The 22,039-nt window shown below is 46.7% G+C and overlaps 1 protein-coding gene and 1 long non-coding RNA gene across 9 annotated transcripts in view; one reads left to right on the forward strand and one right to left on the reverse strand.

Moving 5' to 3' along the window:
• The window catches only part of Ankrd11 (ankyrin repeat domain 11), a 144,850-nt gene extending 123,802 nt beyond the window's left edge, over positions 1-21,048 (forward strand). For 6 of the 8 annotated variants that reach the window (XM_040735288.1, XM_040735278.1, XM_040735294.1 and 3 more), the window contains 9 exons: positions 3,431-3,601; positions 3,769-3,972; positions 4,994-5,136; positions 6,793-6,940; positions 7,381-13,925; positions 16,071-16,169; positions 16,240-16,383; positions 18,451-18,543; positions 20,048-21,048. In XM_040735288.1, coding sequence (XP_040591222.1) covers positions 3,431-3,601; positions 3,769-3,972; positions 4,994-5,136; positions 6,793-6,940; positions 7,381-13,925; positions 16,071-16,169; positions 16,240-16,383; positions 18,451-18,543; positions 20,048-20,233 — 7,733 coding nt within the window. In that variant the 3' untranslated portion in view covers positions 20,234-21,048. Of the gene's footprint in view, positions 1-2,878; positions 2,976-3,430; positions 3,602-3,768; positions 3,973-4,993; positions 5,137-6,792; positions 6,941-7,380; positions 13,926-16,070; positions 16,170-16,239; positions 16,384-18,450; positions 18,544-20,047 lie in introns of all 8 variants that reach the window. The other 2 variants (XM_040735300.1, XM_021229019.2) reach the window with 2 other exon arrangements.
• LOC121135920 overlaps positions 2,434-22,039 on the reverse strand; it is a 34,785-nt gene continuing 15,179 nt past the window's right edge. The window contains exon 2 of the long non-coding RNA XR_005873033.1: positions 2,434-2,957. This is a non-coding gene — a long non-coding RNA (uncharacterized LOC121135920). The remainder of the gene's footprint in view (positions 2,958-22,039) is intronic.

The raw sequence follows: 22,039 nt of genomic DNA on the forward strand, positions 1-22,039 counted from the left end.
TAAGTATAAATATAAGGATTAGGTTCCTTAGGCCTGAGAGCAGAGAAGACATTGTTGAACAGCACTGACAGAGTCATAGGCCTCTTCTACCCCAGCAGCCAGGAGCCCTTTCACTCAAGGAATGTTCCCGAGAAAGCACATTCTGTCCTTGATGCGAAAAGCCACTGTGCATCTAGAAGGCCTTTCCTCTGATAGACATAATGGCAAAAAGGAGTCATTCAGAACAGGCTGCCAGTGCATTTATCTAGTCTCCCTGAAAGCCACACCAGCAGTGCCAAGTGCTGCGAATGAGAAAGGGTCAATGGGTGATCCAACTCCAAGCTAGGAAGTGGTTATTGGTGTCTTACGTTTTCCATCTGAGTGATAAAACACAACTATCTTACCTCCAAGGTCTGACATGAGACGTGGGTACAAAGAAAGGTACTGCAGAAAAGCAGAGCACTATCACATTCCTTGTCTGCCTAAGAGAACTGCCACAGCTAAGATCTCTTCTTGAGGGTTGGCAGTCTGTGAGTCCATCCATTTCCCATTCTCTGTTTCTCAGACCCTCTATCCTAGAGCTCTACTCAAAGCAAAGTCTAAGGAACACGGTTTTAAAGGGGACTCTTGGATCCATTATACAGTCCTCCCCTGCTGCCCTTCTGTAGGCTCAGGTATACGTGTGATCCTCCTACCTGCCACTCATTCAAGTGTTCTACTTAGCAACTTACTAGACACCATTTGGAATTCGTATGAAGTCTACTTTGCTTCCATTTGAATAATAGAAACAAAAATCAGTGTAAAATGCCAGAGGAACTCTGGTTGTCTGCAGGAACTAGTAGTTTCTCCTGCTTCCTGCTCTGTTCACCTCCAGTAACTGTGACAGTGGCTGTGGAGCTGGGGTCACCTGAGCCCACAGTTTAGGTCAGCTCTACAGACTGTCAGGCTATTCAGCATCTGGTGGTGGTGGTCAGTACAGGTAGCATACCCTGCATCTGCAACACAGCCCATGTCCCTGTCAGGTAACTCTGCCGTTTTTTGGACACACTAAGCCTGGGTGCGCTCTGAACCAAGGCACATGACAGAACTTTCGGTGTCCTTTGAGGGGCTTCTTTGGTGTCCATCTTTTTACCCCATAAGTCTGATACAGTTTAATCGGCAGGCACTCAGGTTTGCTGGCCTTTGAGACTGGGGAGTGAAACTGGACAGTTGCGGGTACCAGTTGTTGCATGTGCTTAGAGAAAGCTGCATTTACAGTGAAGTGGTTCAGACTTTGAGGAAAACACATTTCAGAACCATTTCCACTCCCATTTGTACAAATCAGTGGTGAAGTTCTAAGATGTTTGGCTATGTGAGAAGTAGCTATGCTCAGGAACCAAGTTCTTCAGGGGAAGGGGAGCAGAGCAGTGGTAATGCATGTCCCTGAGCATCTTTAAGAACAGTGAAACACCCCTGCTGAATGAGAGCTGGTAGTCACTGAGCTGCCTAAAAGCCAAGACTGATAGCCTTCCCAGTCTGTGTGTTGCCTGGTTGGCAGCAGCTGTTTTAGAGGATAGACGGGTCTTTTGTTCATAGCTTCCCTGCAAGGAAAAGGCCCAGGGTGGGATCCCAGCCTGAGCCTTTGAATGAATGACCTGCTAAAGAGTACATGTGTCTTAGGCTGCTAGCCTAGTACATTTATCTTTACAATAAACAGGTATGTGGCCACCTTTAGTCCAAGGAGGTAGAGGCAGGCTGATTGATCTCTTGAATTCGAAGCCAGCTTGGTCTACATAGTAAATTTAAGGTCAGTCAGGGCTACATAGTAAGACCCTATCTCAAACAAAACAAACTCTATAGGTATGGCTGTGCATGCCTATAAGTCTAGCCCTTATGGGAGTGGAGAGCAGCTTGGGCTATATGAGACCATTTTAAACACACAAAGCAAAATACCACCTATAACTTAGTTGATAGGGTTGCCAAACTTTAAAAAACAAACATAAAAGTGTGCTTTATGATCTGAAGACACACTAACCTGCACTATATCAGATACTGCATAAAAGCAGAGTTGACCACTTGGAGTTCTTAATGTAATTAGCAAGTGTCACCCACAGCTGGGAGTATGTGTAGCCTTTTAGAGCAGCATGGTTTTCTGACATTTTGTTCTTGCCATATTCTTAATGTATTTTTTTCCCTTTCTCACATTTGTATATCATGGCTTGTTTATAAAATTAGCTAGTGGCCTGAAGTATTTAGGTTAGTTTTGCCATGAGTTGTTAATCAGGCGAATGCCACTGCCTACAGGCTTGTCACATTAAAAATCTTCTAAGTCAGCAAGCCACAAATTTAGTTTTTAAGGCAGTCTGAAATACTTACAAACCAGCTGAAGACCAGAATGAGTCTTCAGTGACAGGTAGTCATGTTATCTACTGAGCTTACTTTCTTAAAGGCTGTCACCTACCTCTAAAGTCAGGCTAGTTCAGAAGCTAGTTTATTCCAGCAGAGGGTCTTCTGGATAGGAAGGGAAGAAGATTACTGCCAGTAAGAGTCTCATCCGCATTCTCCCCTTGCCAGAGGTTTTTGGCAAATCCAGGCTATGTAGCTTGTACCCTGTGACCTAGAGAACCCTGAACTGGTTTGGCTCTGATCAGGCCTTACCCCGATCTCCACCACCACAAGAGGAGTGCTGCTAGGCAAGAAGCATAGCAAGAGCCTTTGTGTTCCCAAGTCATGGACTCCGGAGTGTCTTTTCTCTGCATCCCACCTCTTTTAAGAGCAGCAGCAGTCTTTCCAGTAGAGGTTGGCAGGGCATTTTGTCACTGGTCAGAGGCACCCAGGATCTGCTTGTTAGGAGGCGGTTAAGATGGAACAGCTGAGCTGTTACATCGTTCTTGTTAGTGCTCTGTGTTGATGCCTTTAGATGCCTCCAGCTCAGTCCATGTTGTGGTACTGCAAGGCTGGTACGGTCCTCGAAGCACCATGGCATGAAATGGAGGTTCCTAGAAGCAAGAAGAAAGGTACAGTACTGACAAGTTGGCCTTGATTTATTTACATATATTAAACTGTGTCTGCCGTTTTATATCTGCACTGTTTGTTTGGAGGAGGGCTGGGAAGTTTAATTGCAGACACGTGTTAATAATAGAGACCTGTCCCCTGTGGGCCAGGTTAGTGGTGTTGAACCATTCTACTGCCTTCCGTGTATAGCGCCTGTAGGGAGCAAATGGTTGGTGGAGACTGAGACTTAGATCCGATGGGCTGACAACAGGGCATTTATACTGTGTCTTTCACAGCTACTGCTCACAGAGTGGGGTGATGTCAGTACTTCAGCACTGTCACTTCCCCAATAGACCTTCCTTGTTGCTCTGTAAGCTATCGGGTGGAATGAAGGGGCTCTGTAACATTACTTAAAAATTCCAGCTCTGAGGATTGAGCATGAAGTCTCCCCTCCCTTTCTCCCTCGCCTGCCACACAGAGAAGCAGGGTCCTGAGCGGAAGAGGATCAAGAAGGAGCCTGTTGCCCGAAAGTCCGGGCTACTATTCGGCATGGGGCTGTCTGGGATCCGAGCTGGATACCCTCTCTCTGAGCGTCAGCAGGTGGCTCTGCTCATGCAGATGACTGCTGAGGAGTCTGCAAATAGCCCAGGTGAGCCCCAGGCACCTGAGTGGTTCTTTGGATAGGGAGGGAGTGGCTGTACTTGGCAATGGGTCCTGTGTGAATCGCCTTTCCCTCGTGAAAATGATTGGTTCTTGGGAACCATGAAACAAAGCCGCCTTCTATAATGCCCTACTTGTTTCCTCCTTGGCCTGCAGTAGATACAACACCAAAGCATCCCTCCCAGTCTACAGTGTGTCAGAAGGGGACCCCCAACTCTGCCTCAAAAACCAAAGATAAGGTAAACAAGAGAAACGAACGAGGAGAGACACGTCTGCACAGAGCAGCTATCCGGGGTGATGCCCGGCGCATCAAGGAGCTTATCAGCGAGGGCGCAGATGTCAATGTCAAGGACTTTGCAGGTCAGTACTTGCTGCTTTTGGGCAGCTTGTTTCCTGGAGGGTGGGCCTCCTGCCCTTGTTACCAGAACATGGGAAGGAAGTGTTTTTGTGGAATGTGGTTGGTTTCTGTGCCTGACCTCACGCCCACACAATATGATTTGCTGCTGAGTCTCTAGAAAAGTATTCCAAGATTTTATTTTTGCTATTTTTAAGCAAGCAAGGGACTTTAAATATTTACCTTCTATGGGTCTACTACAAGAGGCGTTCCTGGAGGGTCTTGATCTGTTGTTTAACAGAGGCCACTCTGCTATAGATTGAGCACTCAAGATGTTTCCAACAGAGGTTGGACTAGACATAAATCGAGGCACCTCCCCAGATGTGCTAATCCAAGGCTTTGTGTGTGTGTGTTTGTGATTAGAGCACTGGGCTGCCTTTTTGAGATGTGCTACCTACCCCACACCATGATACAACACTGTAAGAGAACTATGTGTTCACAATGCAGTGATAGCTAGAGGTAATTGAGCTGGCTGATCTGGTATACATGTATGAAATTCTCGAAGGATTTTCTTAAAAGGCTATCTCAGAAAAGACAGTGGTAGAGGGTTGAGGCAAAATCAACTTTGTGTGGAACCTTGGATTTCTCTGCTGCCTAGTTGATGATTGTCTGATTATGCCTAATTTAGTGTGTTATTTTAAAAGTGTCCCTTAGGGAACGTGGAAGCTGCCTGTAAGCACTGCCCTTAGACCCCTCTCCAGAGCCCAGGGGCCTCCTGAGTGACTGCAGCTGATGCTGCACAAATTTTCTGTCCATGTACAGTCACTTCTACAGCTTATAAATCTGGAGTATTAGTAGGCTAGACATTCATTATGCAAAGCACCACAAGCCAAAAAAAAAAAAAAGACACCTTCTCTGGGTATAATCGGCTTTCTTAGGGAAGAGCAGCATCCTACCTCTGCCCTACCTTTTGTCATTCACTACAATTTAGGCAGGAGCTAAGTTTTCAGGGATTTAATAACAAATACCCCAAATTTCTGTTTTCAGGCTGGACTGCACTTCATGAGGCGTGTAACCGGGGCTATTATGACATTGCCAAGCAGCTATTGGCCGCTGGTGCAGAAGTGAACACTAAGGGCCTGGATGATGACACGCCTTTGCATGATGCTGCCAACAACGGACACTACAAGGTTGGCATCTCCCTGTGGCCTTCCAGTGGCTTCTCTATTCTTAACTTCCGGACCATTCTACAGCTTCATGTTTTAGCTAGTTTCCCCTGTTGCCCTCAATCCCCTTTCCAGCCCTAAGGCCTAGCTCTCAGTTTTGATGACTAATAGGACTATATTAAATGTACAGTATTGGCTCTGTTGGTCTGGCTAGATAACAGTATGAGTTACTGTTGCATCCCTGTTACCACGGATACTGATCCCATCCAGAAGGTCAATCCTGAGGTCTTGGGTAGAGTAACACTTGAGAGTTTGAGTCAGCACATGGGAATATAGTCAAAATTAGATTACTGTGGATGGTCAGTACCTCGTGTTTTAGGAACAGGGCTTCCTGCAGGGTTATAGCAGGAAACACCTAAAATCTGTTGGACATACTCCTTCCTGCAAGAGAATGGGTTGCAGAAGTGACTTCATTACCAGCCAGACTCCCTTTGAGGGGACAGGACAATAAGAATGGTGAGGATGTGAACATCTGCTCAAGTTAATAGTACTAAAAAGCAGCCCCTGTGTGGCTATTTTGAGAGGTACCAGAAAAGTAAACCCAGTGGTACACAGTGAATCATTGTGGGTTGGGGCTTCTGAATGAAATGATCAGTTCAGTGAGACAGTCAGAAAAATTGACACTGATTTGATGTAAGGATCTATTAAAATTTTAGGTAAGATAATGTCATGATGGTTTATTTGCTTGTTGGTTTTTAAGGACCCTTGTAGAAAAATGTGCTGGAAAAGTTTATCAGATGTCTGAGAAGTGGGCAGTTTGAGTAAAGCTGGCTGTGAGCTAGCAGGTGATAAAACTGGAGGCAAGGGCTAATTTCTGACAACAACCTATACAGTGAAGGAAGGGTCCAGCTTTATCGGTACCTTGATGTAAGCCAAGCAACTGAAACTGATTCCTTCAGACTAAGACGGGTTGTGGTGATTTGTTAAAACAGCAGTAGAAAACTTATGCACTGAGAACTCTCCATTCTGATGATCCAATGCAAAATATTACCTTGAAACACTGTGAGTGACAAGAGGATGTATTAAAGCCTGAACTGAAGTTGAGGGTAGATTGAAATTTGATGTTTGCATTGAAGTGGGTTTCTGTCTCAGGCATATGAAACACCGAGTTGCTGATTATAAATGGTTGAATAGAGCTATTGAAATGTCACCTTGAATGCTTCTGTCACCCATGTAACCATCTTTATGCATGTAAAATCAAGCAAGGAGGAGTTATCTTATTTTCTAATGTAAATGAAAATAAATAAACCAGCTTACAGAAATGTGGTCTTTGTTTTCTCTATTTTCCACACCCCAGTCCTCCAAAGATAACTTCCTCTATGTACCTACCCTTCGGATCTGCACTGCTGACCAGCTCTCTCTTGGTGGGAAGGGAGCATGTGAGAAGATTTTGGGGAAAAGATAGCACATCAAGGAGAGATGGAGAAAACACGGAGGAAGTGACCTGCTTTTGGAGGGGAACCCTGTGCAGTCTCTGACAAAAGAGGAAAGCCTTGCTGGGCCCTTTAGAGACCTTGCCATAATGGCTCTGCACATAGCACTCCCACAGCAGGGTTTAGAATGGGCTATAGAGTAACTTTTTTCAGATAGTCTGCTAATACTATTATTAATGTTTTGTAGGTGGTGAAGTTGTTGTTACGCTATGGTGGAAATCCTCAACAAAGCAACAGGAAAGGCGAGACACCGTTGAAAGTAGCCAATTCCCCAACGATGGTGAATCTCCTGTTAGGCAAAGGCACATACACTTCCAGTGAGGAGAGCTCCACTGGTAAGCCAGGCAGACAGATCACGTGAGTGGGTGGGTGAGACACTGTACTCCCTAATCAGCAAATGCCTTGCGGTGTCTACATATGGTATTCCCCTGCAGATTGTCACACAGGGTCTACAAGCCTCTTCAGGTGGCTGGTGCCTTCAGAAACTTCCAGATACAGGAGTTCTGCCAGGGTGCCTCACTGCCAAGATGCCTGCACTCTGTCTGCTGAGATGCCAGCCTTGTCTCTCACAAAGCCCAGTGGGTTCCTTCTGCCTGAGGTTGGCCTCAGATGTGACTAAAGTAAAGTGCTTCTTCAGAAGCAAAGCCAACCAGCCTGCCCTTCTGTCCAGCCATGCGTTGGGGAGGCCTGTTCCCTCCATAGCTACAGAGCATTCTTAACTGATGCTAGGAAAATGATCTGACCTGCCTGATGTCTCCCTTCCTGTTTCCAACAGAGAGCTCTGAAGAGGAGGACGCCCCATCATTTGCACCTTCTAGCTCCGTCGATGGTAATAACACAGACTCTGAGTTTGAGAAAGGCCTCAAGCTTAAGGCTAAGAATCCAGAGCCCCAGAAAACTGTGACCCCTGTCAAGGATGAGTATGAGTTTGATGAGGATGATGAACAGGACAGGGTTCCTCCAGTGGATGACAAGCACTTGCTGAAGAAAGATTATAGGAAAGAAACTAAGTCAAACAGTTTCATTTCAATACCCAAAATGGAAGTTAAGAGTTACTCAAAAAATAACACACTTGCACCAAAGAAGGCAGCCCATCGCATCTTGTCAGACACATCAGATGAAGAGGATGTGAGTGTTGCCATGGGGGCTGGAGAGAAACTGAGGTTGTCAGCACACACAATGCTTCCTAGTAGTAAAGCACGAGAATCTTCTAGTTCTAGGCAGCAGAAAGAAAAAAATAAATTGAAAAAGAAGCGTAAGAAAGAAACAAAAGGCAAAGAAGTTCGGTTTGGAAAGAGGAATGACAAATTCTGTTCTTCTGGGTCAGAAAGTGAGTCCTCAGAGAGTGATGAGGATGATGGAGACTCTGTGGGGAGCTCAAGCTGCCTCAAGGGGTCCCCGCTGGTGCTCAAGGACCCTTCCCTGTTCAGCTCACTGTCTGCCTCCTCCACCTCGTCTCATGGTAGTGCTGCGGCCCAGAAACATAGCTCTGGCCACACGGAGCAGCACACTAAGCACTGGCGCACTGACAATTGGAAAGCCATTTCTTCCCCAGCCTGGTCTGAGGTCAGCTCTTTGTCAGACTCCTCAAGGACGGGACTGACCAGCGAGTCTGACTGCTCCTCTGAGGGCTCCAGTGTGGAATCTCTGAAGCCTACAAGGAGGAAGCAGGACCATCGTAAAAGGGGTGGCTTGCAGAGCATGCCACCTGACAAGAGAAGCACCTTCCACCCCTGTACAGACGGAGCAGTATCCAAGCTGGACAAGGAAGGGAAAGTAGTCAAAAAACACAAAACAAAACACAAACACAAAAACAAGGAGAAAGGACAGAGTTCAGTCAGCCAAGAACTTAAATTGAAAAGCTTTACATATGAATATGAGGACTCCAAGCAAAAGTCAGATAAGGCCATCCTCTTAGATAATGACATTTCCACTGAAAATAAGTTGAAAGTATTGAAACACGACAGAGACCATTTTAAGAAAGAAGATAAACTTGGTAAGATAAAATCGGAGGATAAAGAATGGCTCTTTAAGGATGAGAAGGCACTAAAGAGAATAAAGGATATGAACAAAGAAATCAACAGATCTTTCCGGGAAGAAAAAGACCGTCCCAGTAAGGTAGAAAGGGAGAAGTCAACAAAGGAAAAGTCTCCCAAGGAGGAAAAACTGAGACTGTACAAAGAGGAAAGGAAGAAAAGGTCCAAAGACCGACCTTCCAAGTTAGAGAAGAAAAGTGACATGAAAGAGGACAAGGTTTCCAAGGAGAAGGACAAGGCCTTCAAAGAAGATAAAGAAAAACTGAAAAAGGAAAAAGTATATAGGGAAGATGCTACCTTTGATGAATATTGTAACAAAAGTCAGTTTCTGGAGCATGAGGACACTAAGTTCAGCCTTTCTGATGACCAACAAGAGAGGTGGTTTTCTGACCTGTCTGATTCCTCTTTTGATTTCAAAGGAGAGGACAGCTGGGACTCTCCAGTGACAGACTATAGGGATATCAAGAGTGACTCGGTGGCTAAACTTATCCTGGAAACAGTTAAAGAAGACAATAAGGAAAAGAAGCGTGACAACAAAACCCGGGAAAAGAGAGACTTTAGAGACTCTTTCTTCCGAAAGAAAGACAGGGACTATCTAGACAAGAACTCTGAGAAGAGGAGAGACCAAACAGAAAAGCATAAGAGCATCCCCAGCTATCTCTCTGAGAAAGACAAGAAGAGGCGAGAGTCTGCTGACCTGGTCCGGGACAGGAGGGATACCCTAGAGGGCTCTCGGGAGCGGAGGGATGGCCGTATGCGATCTGAAGAGGTACACAGGGATGATCTAAAGGAGTGTGGCTGTGAGAGCACCTTCAAGGACAAGTCAGACTGTGACTTCACTAAGAACCTGGAGCCCTGGGAACGGCCCCATGCAGCAAGGGAAAAAGAGAGAAAGGATGTCCTAGAAAAGGAGAGGAAGGAGAAGGGCAGGGCAGAAAAGTACAAAGACAAGTCCAGTGAGAGAGACAGAAGCGAGAAGTATATACTCGAGAAGTGTCAGAAAGACAAAGAATTTGAAAAATGTTTTAAAGAGAAGAAAGATGGGAAAGAAAAGCATAAAGACATACACAGCAAAGACAGAAAAGCATCCCTTGACCAAATGAGAGAAAAGAAGGAGAAGATGTTCCCTAGCATCATCTCAGAAGACTTCTCAGAAAAAAAAGATGACAAAAAGGGAAAGGAGAAGAGCTGGTATATCGCAGACATATTCACAGATGAAAGTGAAGACGAGAAAGATGATTACATGGCCAGCAGCTTCAAGGTTGGAGAGGCCAGCGACACACAGAGAGTGGATAGCCTCCAGGAGAAGGAAGATGGAAGAGAGCATCCCTCAGATAGACATAGGAAGTCCTCTTCTGACAGGCAGCACACAGAGAAGCCAAGAGACAAAGAGCCCAAAGAAAAAAAGAAAGACAGAGGAGTTGCAGAAGGAGGGAAGGACAAGAAGGAAAAGATCTTTGAGAAGCACAAAGAGAAGAAAGATAAAGAGTGTGTAGAAAAATACAAAGACAGGAAAGATAGAACTTCTATTGACTCTGCCCAAGAAAAGAAAAATAAACAGAAAGTTCCTGAAAAGGTGGAGAAGAAGCACTTTGCTGAAGATAAGACCAAGAGTAAGCACAAAGAGAAGCCAGAGAAGGAGCACTCCCGAGAAAGAAAGTCTTCCCGAGGCCCTGAAGTGGAGAAGAGCCTCCTGGAGAAGCTGGAGGAGGAGGCTCTGCATGACTACCGTGAAGACTCAAACGACAAGATCAGTGAAGTCTCCTCTGACAGTTTTGCTGACCATGGCCAGGAACCCAGCCTGAGCACACTTCTGGAGGTATCCTTTTCTGAGCCACCACCAGAGGACAAGACCAGGGAGAACACCTGCCTCTCAGAGAAACTGAGGGAGAAGGAGAGGCACAGGCATTCCTCATCATCCTCTAAGAAAAGCCATGAGCGTGAAAGAGCCAAAAAGGAAAAGGCAGAGAAGAAAGAAAAGAATGAAGACTACAAGGACAATAGCAGTGGCATCAGGAAGGACTCCAGCCAATATGAAAAGGACTTTTTGGATACAGAAGCTTACGGGGTTTCTTATACCACAAAAGCTGACATTGAAGAGGAACTAGATAAGGCTATTGAATTGTTTTCTTCAGAAAAGAAAGACAGAAATGATTCTGAAAGAGAACCTACAAAGAAAATAGAAAAGGAACTAAAGCCATATGGGTCAAGTACCATCAGCATCCTTAAAGAGAAGAAGAAAAGAGAGAAGCATAGGGAAAAGTGGAGAGATGAGAAGGAGAAGCACAGGGATAAGCATGCAGACGGGTTCCTAAGACATCACAAGGATGATCCAAAGCCTTCCGCCAAAGATAAGGACAACCCTCCCAACTCCTTTAAGGAGAAGTCCAGGGATGAAAGCCTGAAGCTCAGCGAGACTAAGCTGAAGGAGAAATTCAAGGAGAACACAGAGCGAGAAAAGAGTGACCCCGTGAAGATGAGCAATGGGAATGACAAGCTCTTGCCATCCAGAGACTCAAACAAGAAAGACATCAGGCCCCGTGAGAAGCTCCTGGGAGATGGTGATCTCATGATGACAAGTTTTGAAAGGATGCTGTCCCAAAAAGATCTTGAGATTGAGGAGCGGCACAAGCGGCACAAGGAACGCATGAAACAGATGGAGAAGATGCGGCATAGGTCTGGAGATCCTAAGCTCAAAGAGAAGAAGCCCACTGATGATGGACGCAAAAAGAGCCTGGACCTTCCTTCTAAGAAAGCTCTGGGCTTAGACCCTCCTTTTAAAGATAAAAAGCTCAAGGAGTCAGCTCCCACGCTACCCACTGGTGAAAGCAAGCCACACTCTGGACCGGGTACAGAGTCCAAAGACTGGCTAGCTGGGCAACCCTTGAAGGAGGTTCTATCTGCTTCACCCAGGACTGAACAGGGCCGACCCACTGGAGTGCCTACCCCCACCTCAGTGGTGTCATGCCCCAGCTATGAGGAGGTGATGCACACGCCTAGGACCCCATCCTGCAGTGCTGATGATTACCCTGACCTGGTGTTCGACTGCACTGACTCCCAACATTCAATGCCTGTCTCTACCACATCCACTAGCGCCTGCTCTCCACCGTTTTTTGACAGATTCTCTGTGGCTTCCAGTGTGGTTTCAGAAAACCCAGGCCAGACACCTACAAGGCTTGTCTCCACAAACCTGTATCGCTCAATCTCTGTGGATATCAGAAGGACACCTGAAGAGGAATTCAGTGTTGGGGACAAGCTGTTCAGGCAACAGAGTGTTCCTGCAGCCTCTAGTTTTGATTCCCCAGTACAGCACTTACTGGAAGAAAAGACTCCTCTGCCACCCGTTCCTGCAGAGAAGTTTGCCTGCCTGTCACCTGGTTACTACTCCCCAGACTATGGTATCCCCTCGCCCAAGGTGGACACTTTGCACTGTCCACCAACAGCTGTGGTCAGTGCCACACCACCTCCAGACAGCGTCTTCTCCAGTCTACCAGCAAAGTCTTCCCCTTCCCCAAGAGGTGAACTGTTAACCCCAGCAATTGAAGGAACCTTGCCCCCAGATCTAGGCCTACCTCTGGATGCCACAGAGGACCAGCAAGCTACAGCTGCCATCCTTCCTCCAGAGCCCAGCTATCTGGAGCCCCTGGATGAGGGCCCCTTCAACACAGTCATTACCGAGGAGCCTGTTGAGTGGACACACACTGCTGCTGAGCAGGCCCTTTCTTCTACCCTCATTGCTAGTGCCTCTGAAAACCCTGTCAGCTGGCCTGTGGGCTCTGAACTTCTGCTAAAGTCCCCGCAGAGGTTTGCAGAGTCCCCAAAACATTTCTGTCCTGGAGAGTCCCTCCACTCCACCACCCCTGGGCCCTTCAGTGCTGCAGAGCCCACATATCCTGTGTCTCCAGTCTCTTACCCCTTGCCAGCCCCTGAGTCAGGCTTAGAGGAAGTCAAAGATGGTGGGACAGGAGCAGTCCCAGTGGCCATTTCTACTGCAGATGGGGCTGCTCCTTATACTGCTCCCACCAGGCTGGAGTCCTACTTCAGCAACTGTAAATCACTCCCAGACGCACCCCTGGACACAGCCCCTGAGCCTACATGTGTTACTACTGTGGCTCAGGTTGAGGCTCTGGGACCGTTAGAGAGCAGCTTCCTAGACAGCAATCATAGTATATCTGCCCTCGGCCAGGTAGAACCAGTGTCATGGCACGAAGCCTTTACCAGCCCTGAGGATGACCTTGACCTGGGGCCTTTCTCACTGCCAGAGCTCCCTCTCCAGGCCAAAGATACTTCAGATGTTGAGGCAGAAGCTGTGGAGGTCAGTCCTGTTCCTCCAGTAGAGAGCTCTCCAGGCCCCACTGGGGTCCTCAGCAGTGGGGAGGTAACTGCCTCAGCCACAGAGGAACAACCAGCCCCACCTCTTGAGGAAGCATCACCTCAGTGCTCCAGTGAGCCTGAGCCCTCAGAGGAGCCAAAGCTGGATGTAGTTCTAGAAGCTACAGTAGAAGCAGAAGTCCTGGCAGATGACAGTGCCCCTGAGGCTTCAGTCTCCAATTTGGTGCCAGCACCAAGTCCCCCTGAACAGCATCCCCTGGGAGGTGGTGATGATGAGACTGAAGTTGAAGACTCTTCTGCTGCTCCCTGCTGTGTACCTGATGGCCCCACCACAGATAGCGTGACACAGGTACACAACAGTACAGAAGCTACCTGTGCTGTGGCTGCAGCTGAGGGGCCCCCAGGCAACATTCAGCCAGAGGCTACAGACACAGAGTCCAAACCTACAGCTGAAGTTCCCAAGGCCCCGAAGGTAGAAGAAGTTCCTCAGCGCATGACCAGGAACCGTGCCCAGATGCTGGCAAGCCAGAGCAAGCAGAGCATACCCCCAACAGAGAAGGATCCAATGCCTGCCCCGACCTCTAGAGCCAAGGGCCGTGCCTCTGAGGAGGAAGATGCCCAGGCCCAACACCCCCGCAAGCGCCGCTTCCAACGTTCTAGTCAGCAGCTGCAGCAGCAGCTGAACACATCCACGCAGCAGACTCGGGAGGTCATTCAGCAGACACTGGCCGCCATTGTGGATGCCATAAAACTTGATGCCATTGAGCCCTACCACAGTGACAGGTCCAACCCATACTTTGAGTACCTTCAGATCAGAAAGAAGATAGAAGAGAAACGGAAGATCCTCTGCTGCATCACTCCGCAGGCGCCCCAGTGTTATGCTGAGTATGTCACCTACACGGGGTCCTACCTCTTGGATGGCAAGCCACTCAGCAAGCTGCACATCCCTGTGGTGAGTGCCATCGGGTCTGTATGTGTACCAGGCAGTAAGTAGGGCAGCAAGATACTGACAAGCAGAGGCCTTTGGGGCTGTGTTGGCACGTTTGTAGCCAGGAGAAGCACTGGCGTTCGTAGTTGTCATTTGTGAGTGTCAGTGCCTCTATCTCACTAGCCCTGCATAATACGTATCCACCTCCAACCCAGCTGTACAATGACTGAACAGATCAGAGATCAAGGCCCTGGTGTCGGTGCTGTCAGTGGTGCCTTCCTTTTTCCTGCTGGCTCCTTTCTATACCCCTTTCACAATGAGAGACCTCAGCAGACTTACCTCCCTCTATTCCCACCTTCACCTGTCATGCTTCTTGGGGCTTACTGAAGCCTCTCCTTTATTCATTGGCATATCTGTGACTGCTGTTCTGCCTGAAAGGGCCATCTTTGTCCTGATCCTAACTCATTCCATGTGTCCTTTCAGGGGTCTTCCCTTGTCCATGTATATAGCTTTGTCTGACCTCAGCACCTCAGAACTGACCTTTTACACACATGCCCCAAGCAGCAGATGCTGATTTCCTAACTTTAGGGCTGTCTTCATAAAAAGCCAAAGGAAGGCTCCTTTTCACTACTTCCCTAAAAACAGTTTTCTTCACTCGTTTGCGACTCCCTAACTTGGACACACTCACCATTGTGTTACAACATAAATATTTGTCTAAATGAACACAAGGCCTGGAAGGAATTGTAGTCCTAAGGGAAGGACCATGCTGGCCCCACAGCAGAGTACATTTTCCCCCCTTTCTTCAAGGCAGAATTTCTCTGTAGTACTCACCATCCTGGAACTTACTCTGTAGACCAGGCTGGCCTCAAACTCACAGAGACCCGCCTTCCTCTGCCTCCTTAGTGCTGGGATTAAAGGCGTGTTCCACCATTGCCCCATAGTACTTTTCCTAATGAACAGGGTCAGAGGGAAATTAAATATTCCTTCTTGTGCTAAATAAGCTTCTTACCTGGTCCACCTTGAAGATGACTTGTAATCTCTGCCCCATTGGGAACCTAATACTGGAGGTTAGGCTTATTTGAGAGGTATGAAAAGAGAGGCCTACAGAAATTTAGCTGAAATTTTAAGGTTACTCCCTGCTCCAATTTTGTTGTGTATTTGTGTGTGCACACTACCACACATGGAAGTCAGAACAGCTACTAGGAGTTTTTCCCTTTCTACCCTGTGGGTCCCAGGGATTGAACCCAATTTATTGGGGTTGGCACCAAGTCCCATTACCTTCTGAGCCATCTTGGTGGCCCCTAAGATTTAGTTTATAACTAAAAGTCTAAACTTCAAAGGGGCACAGAATCTAGACAAATTATATAGCCAGTCACAGATTTATTCATGGGTGGGTCTTTGATGGTGCCTCTGGCCCTTACCAAGAGAACTCACAAGGCATGATCACATTGCCTGGCATGATTTGGTGAGATTCCTACTACATAGGCGTGAGTCTGTGTCATGTCCTTAGTCAATGGGGATGAGCCTGAGACACAAGAGACTGCTAGGTTGTCCTCCCTACTGTGAAGTTGTTGCCTGTCTTTTGTAGCTCATCTTATCTTAGTGGAAAGGCTCTGAGACTACATTCAAATCTCAAATCTCAGATGGTCCACACTAACCTAACTTCTACTCAGTACTCCTCATCATCTGTGGTGTTGTTTATTTGCTCACCCTGTGAGATACAGTGCTTACAGCCCAAGAGCCTCTTCCATAGGGCCATAGGGATAATGGTGGATTCTACTCAAGTTGTAACTCACTGCTTTAGTGTGGTTATCTAGTGCCAACCCCTACCCCTGGGACAGTTCAGGATTTTATATGCACCTCAATTTCATGCACCCTGCTGAGTCTTCTATTCACTCTCAAAACTCCCACATTCCCACTGTGCTCCTTTAGCATGGGTGGTTACACCTGACTTCTTCCTTGTACAAAGAACCCACAGACCTTAGGTACTGTCTGCCCTGCCTTTTCAGTAACTGTTTATAGGACAGGGTTCACAATCCACCTCTTTGGTGTTGCTTCCAGGTAAGCATCTAGTACCTCTAAGCAGTCTTGGTTTGTGTGCTGAATTAGAACATGTCCAAATTTTAAGTATGCTCTTTGTAGCTTACTCCTCTCTACTTACACCTGCAGATTGCACCCCCTCCCTCCCTGGCAGAGCCCCTGAAGGAGCTGTTCAAGCAGCAAGAGGCTGTGCGGGGTAAGCTGCGCCTGCAGCACAGCATAGAAAGGGTAAGTGGAGTATTGGGCAAGGGACCTGATGACAATGACTTTAAGCTCACCTGTTCCTCTCTTTCCTCAGGAGAAGCTGATTGTGTCCTGTGAGCAAGAGATCCTTCGAGTTCACTGCCGGGCAGCCAGGACCATTGCCAACCAGGCAGTGCCATTCAGTGCATGCACAATGCTGCTAGACTCTGAGGTCTATAACATGCCTCTGGAAAGCCAGGTCAGTAACACTACCTGGTGTAGGTGCCAGCTTTCACCACCACCACCACATCCAGACTCATTCTGCATACCCAAGCCTGTGCCCTGCATCTGGACTACAGCTTTCCTGCTCATGGCATGCTTTAGAACCCAAGCTTCTAACCCCAGGTGGCCTCAGAAGACAGGGGAGTGAGGGGAGTTTCTAAGTTCCTCTGGGGCACCTGTGTACACAAGTCGGCTGAGTAACACCCTCCTCCCTCTCACAAGCTGCAGGGGGTTGGATGTCAGTCTGTTTAAATTTGCAGCCCCATCTACAGCTAAGGGGTGACTAGAGCTACTATGTTAGTGGTCATGATGGTTCAATGATAATTGCAGCAGCAAGACATTGGGGCTTCCAGCCAGCAGTTCCTGTAAGCTTCTTAGCTGTTATTTTCTGGGATAGTTTGGAGCCACAGGGCCTGGAAACACTACCTACCAGAGCAGCATTCCAGTGCCTTAAGTGCATTCCTGCCCTAACCTGTTACTGAGCACAGGCCTTATTTTTGTTTACTTATTCTTAACTTTTTAAAATTTATTTAGTGTCTTGTATTTTGTGTTGGGAGTATGTGTGGGGGTACATATTATGGAGTTCAGAAGACAACATTTAAAAGTTGGGATTAAACTCAGCTGTCCACCTTGATAGCAGCACCTGTACCCACTAACCCATTTCAGTGGCTCTCTGGGATCCTTTGATGATCTGTGTTTGTGGCTCAGATTCAGCAGATCTCCCATGCTCTTTCGCTCTTCTGTCACCTCTTCCTGCTGCACATCGTTTCAGACCCTAAGTTTCCTATGGGTAACTGTCCTAAGCTCAGTCTGCCAGGCTGTTCTCTCTGTCCTCTGTGGGCAGTTTCATAGCAGACTTATTCCTGGCTGTGTCCCCTTGCTCATCATGCAGCTGCCTATACCCTGCTCCTTCCTTGCTGTTGAGACCTTGGTGATGTGTCTGTCCTTTTAAAAACAGGTGCTCTAGAGGCTTCTTGCCATGTTTAGCATGATTGAGTGAGGCTTCTTGCCATGTTTAGCATGATTGAGTGAACTTGAAGATCTTTTTTCACTCCATTAACATTCTTATACTTGGAGAAAAAGCAACACACACACTTTCCCCATTTTGCACAGATTAACAGCAGATATTCTTTTTAGAGACAAGAGTCTCCTGTAGCCTGGACTTTGAACTCCTGTCCTGCCTCTAGGTCCTAAGTGCTGGGATTATAGGTGTGTGCCACCATGCCTAACAGAAAACATATTCTTCAATAGTCAGTAAACTGATCCAGATAACTGAGAATTTTGTTTAAATACAAAATTTATGTACTTTTCAAGCATGCTTTTGAAGGTGAAAGGCAAGAGACAATCTCTACCTGATTTCTCTTGCTGATGCATATTGGATATTGACAACACTTGGGCCACAGGAGGTCATGGGCTAAATGTTTCAGAACTTTTTAACTTGCCTTGCCCCCTGACATTCAGGAATATACGCCAACTACATCAGAGCAGTGTGTTTTGCTGCACTCATTCAATCTCCAGGTTCTCTTCCCTTTGTGAGGCAACATAAAACGTTGTTCTTGTTTGCAGAGTTCATATGTAATGAAAACGTAAGAATCTACAAAGGGAAAGCCTGTAAGGAAGCTGATTCCAGTATACAGAAGACCCTCAGTTCCTACCTCAGGCTTCTCAGCTATCCTTTTCAAAGCAGAAAAATTACTTTCAGCTTCTAAAAAAGGAATAAGTTAAAATATGCCATTGCTAGCTTTATGTGACCCAAATAAAGGAGGACACAGTTTATATGAAGCCTTCACCTGTCTCTCCTAATAGAATACTAGGCTCCTGCATAGGAAACTGGTTCTACTCAGCCCTACCCTATCCAAACCTGCCAAGTGTTGACTACCTATCACTCAGTGGATCAAAGGCTGAGTCTGTGACCACCAGTGCCTCAGGGCAAGAGCAAATGGTTAAACATGTTCTCTGATGGAAAAAGAACTGAACCATCAAAGATTTTACCCACTCATGACCTCTAAGAGCTATTATGAACATCCCTGTTTGGTTTCTACAGGGTGATGAAAACAAGTCTGTGCGAGATCGCTTCAATGCCCGACAGTTCATCTCATGGCTGCAGGATGTAGATGACAAGTATGACCGCATGAAGGTGAGTTCTTCTAGTATCAGATTGCTCTAAGCAAGGGAGGCCATACCACTATCAGGCGTGATCACAAGTGATGTTTTTGCGTGTTCTAGAACTGTTGCTGCCTTCAGGGAGCAAGGATCTCCTCAGTGTGACAGGATCTAATCTGAACCCTCCCTAAGGGGTCATAACATAGCCTTCTACACTTGTACTGGGTAGTGCAGTAGACAAGAGAATGGGTAAAGGGTAGATCATCGAAGAAGAATCAAATCCCACCTGTAGCTGCTGGAAAAAAACATAGGGTACTATGAGACTTCAGCATACCAGTCACAAAATAAGAAAAGAAGTTGATACCTCTCTCTGATGTGGTTTCCCCATAAATGCTGCTCTTATGCAGAAAAGAAGAGCAGTTCAGAGTCGGGGTTAGCTGGGTGGTGGACGGTGGACAGTTAACATATCATAGTAGTTCATTCAGAGGTGCTGAGGAGATCCTGAGAGTATCAGGCACATGGGTTTATAGAGTGTGGGTCTGAGGCATTTTGCCCATGAACATCTTCTCCCATCTCTCTCTAGAGTCACTTTTAGTTCCCTAGACACCTCATCCCAGGTGAGATAATGTGTAAGATTGCCCAGAAGACCCAGGAGGGACTATGAGAAGAGTAATGGGCTTTTAACATAACACTTTAAAATTTGACCACATACATTTAAAATACCACATTTTCGTTTCTTAATTGATAATAACAAAAACAGTTCTAAAAGATTTTTTGAAGGGACAATCATGAAAGGAGGTAATGGCCAAATCTTGGTGCTAATTTCTTTTAGAACCAAAAGGTGAATGGGATTCTTCATTTGTAAGATTGTGCAAGGATGGTTTAGAGGCTGTCTGTTCCCTGTAGTGTTGGAGACATGCCAGCTGCTAGTTTTTATTGAGTAAGTCATGCACCTAAACTCAAAACTTAAATGACTTTGAGATAATCCAGTCAACGGGACACCAAAAGCTGTCCTTCATTAACCAGTCAGCCACATAACAGTGTCAAGCTGTCTGAGCAGGGGTGAAACTCCCTGGGCCATGTTTACAATTACTTATTTTGTCCCCCCCCCCCCCCCAAAAAACATGTCCTACTCCATCCAGGTCCCTTATTACCTTTAAATGTACTGTAAACACAAACTCTCTCCCCCCTTCTCTCTCTCTCTCACACCCACACACTCACAGAGTATACAAAACAAAAAATGAAAGGACAGCTGTTAAGGTTCTGGTAAAATGCTGTAACTCCTAGAGGTCAGTTGAGTTGGTTGTGCTAACAACTGCTGGTAGAGATGGTGTAGTGCGCAGAGCAGTTAAGGGTCTAATGTACAGAATTGGGGACTGTCTGCCTGATGCGTCTGACTCCAAGAGGACCTGGGCCTCACCAGAAGATAATCTAGGTTCTGTTGCTAAAACTAGGGTGGGCTTGCACTTCTGTGCTAACCTAGAGGCAATGGTGAAAACTAGGGCCTGGCCATTCCTCTCATCTTGTGTGTCCCACAGACATGTTTGCTGATGCGGCAGCAGCATGAGGCTGCAGCCCTCAATGCTGTGCAAAGGATGGAGTGGCAGCTGAAGGCCCAGGAACTGGACCCCGCTGGGCACAAGTCCTTGTGTGTAAATGAGGTGCCATCCTTCTACGTGCCCATGGTTGATGTCAATGACGACTTCGTACTCTTGCCAGCATGACATTCAGAGGAAGGCCACAGGACACAAACAAGGGCCACATGGGTCGCCCAGTGCTGCTGATGAGTCCTGGCAGCGGAGGAGGGAGCACCGCGTCCATCAAGTGGGAGGAGCCCAGAGACTGCACCTGGCCACTCGTCTCCTGCCAGTGAGGCAGAATGCATCTCTTTTTACCAGTTGCTGTGGGGAGCACGAGGCCCAGACACTGCAGAGCTTTGCCAGTCTTGAGACAAGGAGACCATGACCGCAGATAGGGTAGCTCTGTCTTAGCCATGCCCTCTGGGTTTTCTTCCAGCCAACGACAGGGCACTTGAGGAGTCGCAGAACAGAGTGTGTTTTTTAATTCCTCGTTCCATTCTGATCAACTAATGGAAAATAGACTAAGGCGTCCACCTCGCATAAGCAGTGACCTTCAGGTCAAAGAGGCAGGAAAGTGCTGTCCCGCTATGGTCCCCGGGACAGGCTTGGACACTGGTGCCGGCAAGGGTCCGGCTGCCGCCTGCCTGGACACAGGGACACAGCCAGGACTCTCCAATAGTGTTTTTAATGGAGTCAAATCCACGTGGTTTGTATATTTTTCCTTTAATCTTGGGCATTTTGTTTCTCTTTCTGAGAACGTAACTTGAAACACTACAGAGCCAATAATCCTATAGAGTGTATCCGCAAACCTGTACAGTTTTATATACATTCACAATGTACTTTTGCTGCCTTCTAGATAATTTATTTTGCAACACATTACTGCACAGTTGTAAATAACTTATGTACTGTAACATCACTTTCAGTTATGTGTAAAGAAATAAATAAATTAATTAAAATGCTCTTTGTACATGCAATGTCTCTTCAGGTAGTAGGTTCCTTTCTAGGAGGTGCCAGAATGTTAATTAACATATGAAAGTACTTGGGTTGCAGCACAGTTTGAAAGTAGGATCCTGTGCTGCAACTACATAGTTCATCCTGTATTCTAGGTAGAGGGACAAGGCCAACTTTGCTAATGTTAGCCCGTGAGAAAAGGATAGACACCCAGAATCATCTTTGAAGACACACCTCCCTTGTCCAACTGGCTATGGATACTGAACTTCTACCACCAACAGATCTATCAACATTTGTTTTTGCTGAAGACCCTTGACCTTGGGCATGGCCTGGCAGTATTCTAGTGGTGCTGTAGCTAGGCGAACCTGCTTTATAAACAAAGTTCTCCTGTACTTTTTTGGCCCTTAGTTCACTGTTTATCCCTAAACCACAGGACTTCATCGTGCAACACCTTGCAATGCCATCTTTGTAAGTCTTAAAAAATAAATTGCATTATCCCATTTTCTCCAAGCATCCCAGGAACCATCAGTTTCAGCCCACGGTGACAAATTACAACTCTATAACCCTGTGCATAAGGCTTCCTCACAACTCCGCAGAGAGAGTCTGGTGTATTGCTGCCAGGGCCTGCCATAAATAGTTGATATAAATGCATAGAGAATATTTACAGACACATATCTTACCTATCAGTGAGATCTGAATCCATATGAACTTTCTGTAAACCTAGTATCTCTGAAACACAAGACTACCCATATATCAGTGGCCTGTCAACCTGACAGGCTTTGTTTAGCTGAACTTCCAGATATCTGCTACCAGAAAGCCACAAACCTCATGCACATTAAAGCCACATCTGAAACATAGGTGCCTGGAGAACATGTTCAGGCCTGTAGACACAGAGTTAGCATTTTTCAACACCCCTCTAACCCCCAGTGCACACACAGGACTGATGGCTAGCTAAGGGTGCCATTTAGGATAAAAGGAGTACCAGGATGGGAAAGAAGA

The sequence above is a fragment of the Mesocricetus auratus genome, unplaced genomic scaffold (genome assembly GCF_017639785.1).
Source record: "Mesocricetus auratus isolate SY011 unplaced genomic scaffold, BCM_Maur_2.0 Super-Scaffold_6723, whole genome shotgun sequence".
NCBI lineage: Eukaryota > Metazoa > Chordata > Mammalia > Rodentia > Cricetidae > Mesocricetus > Mesocricetus auratus.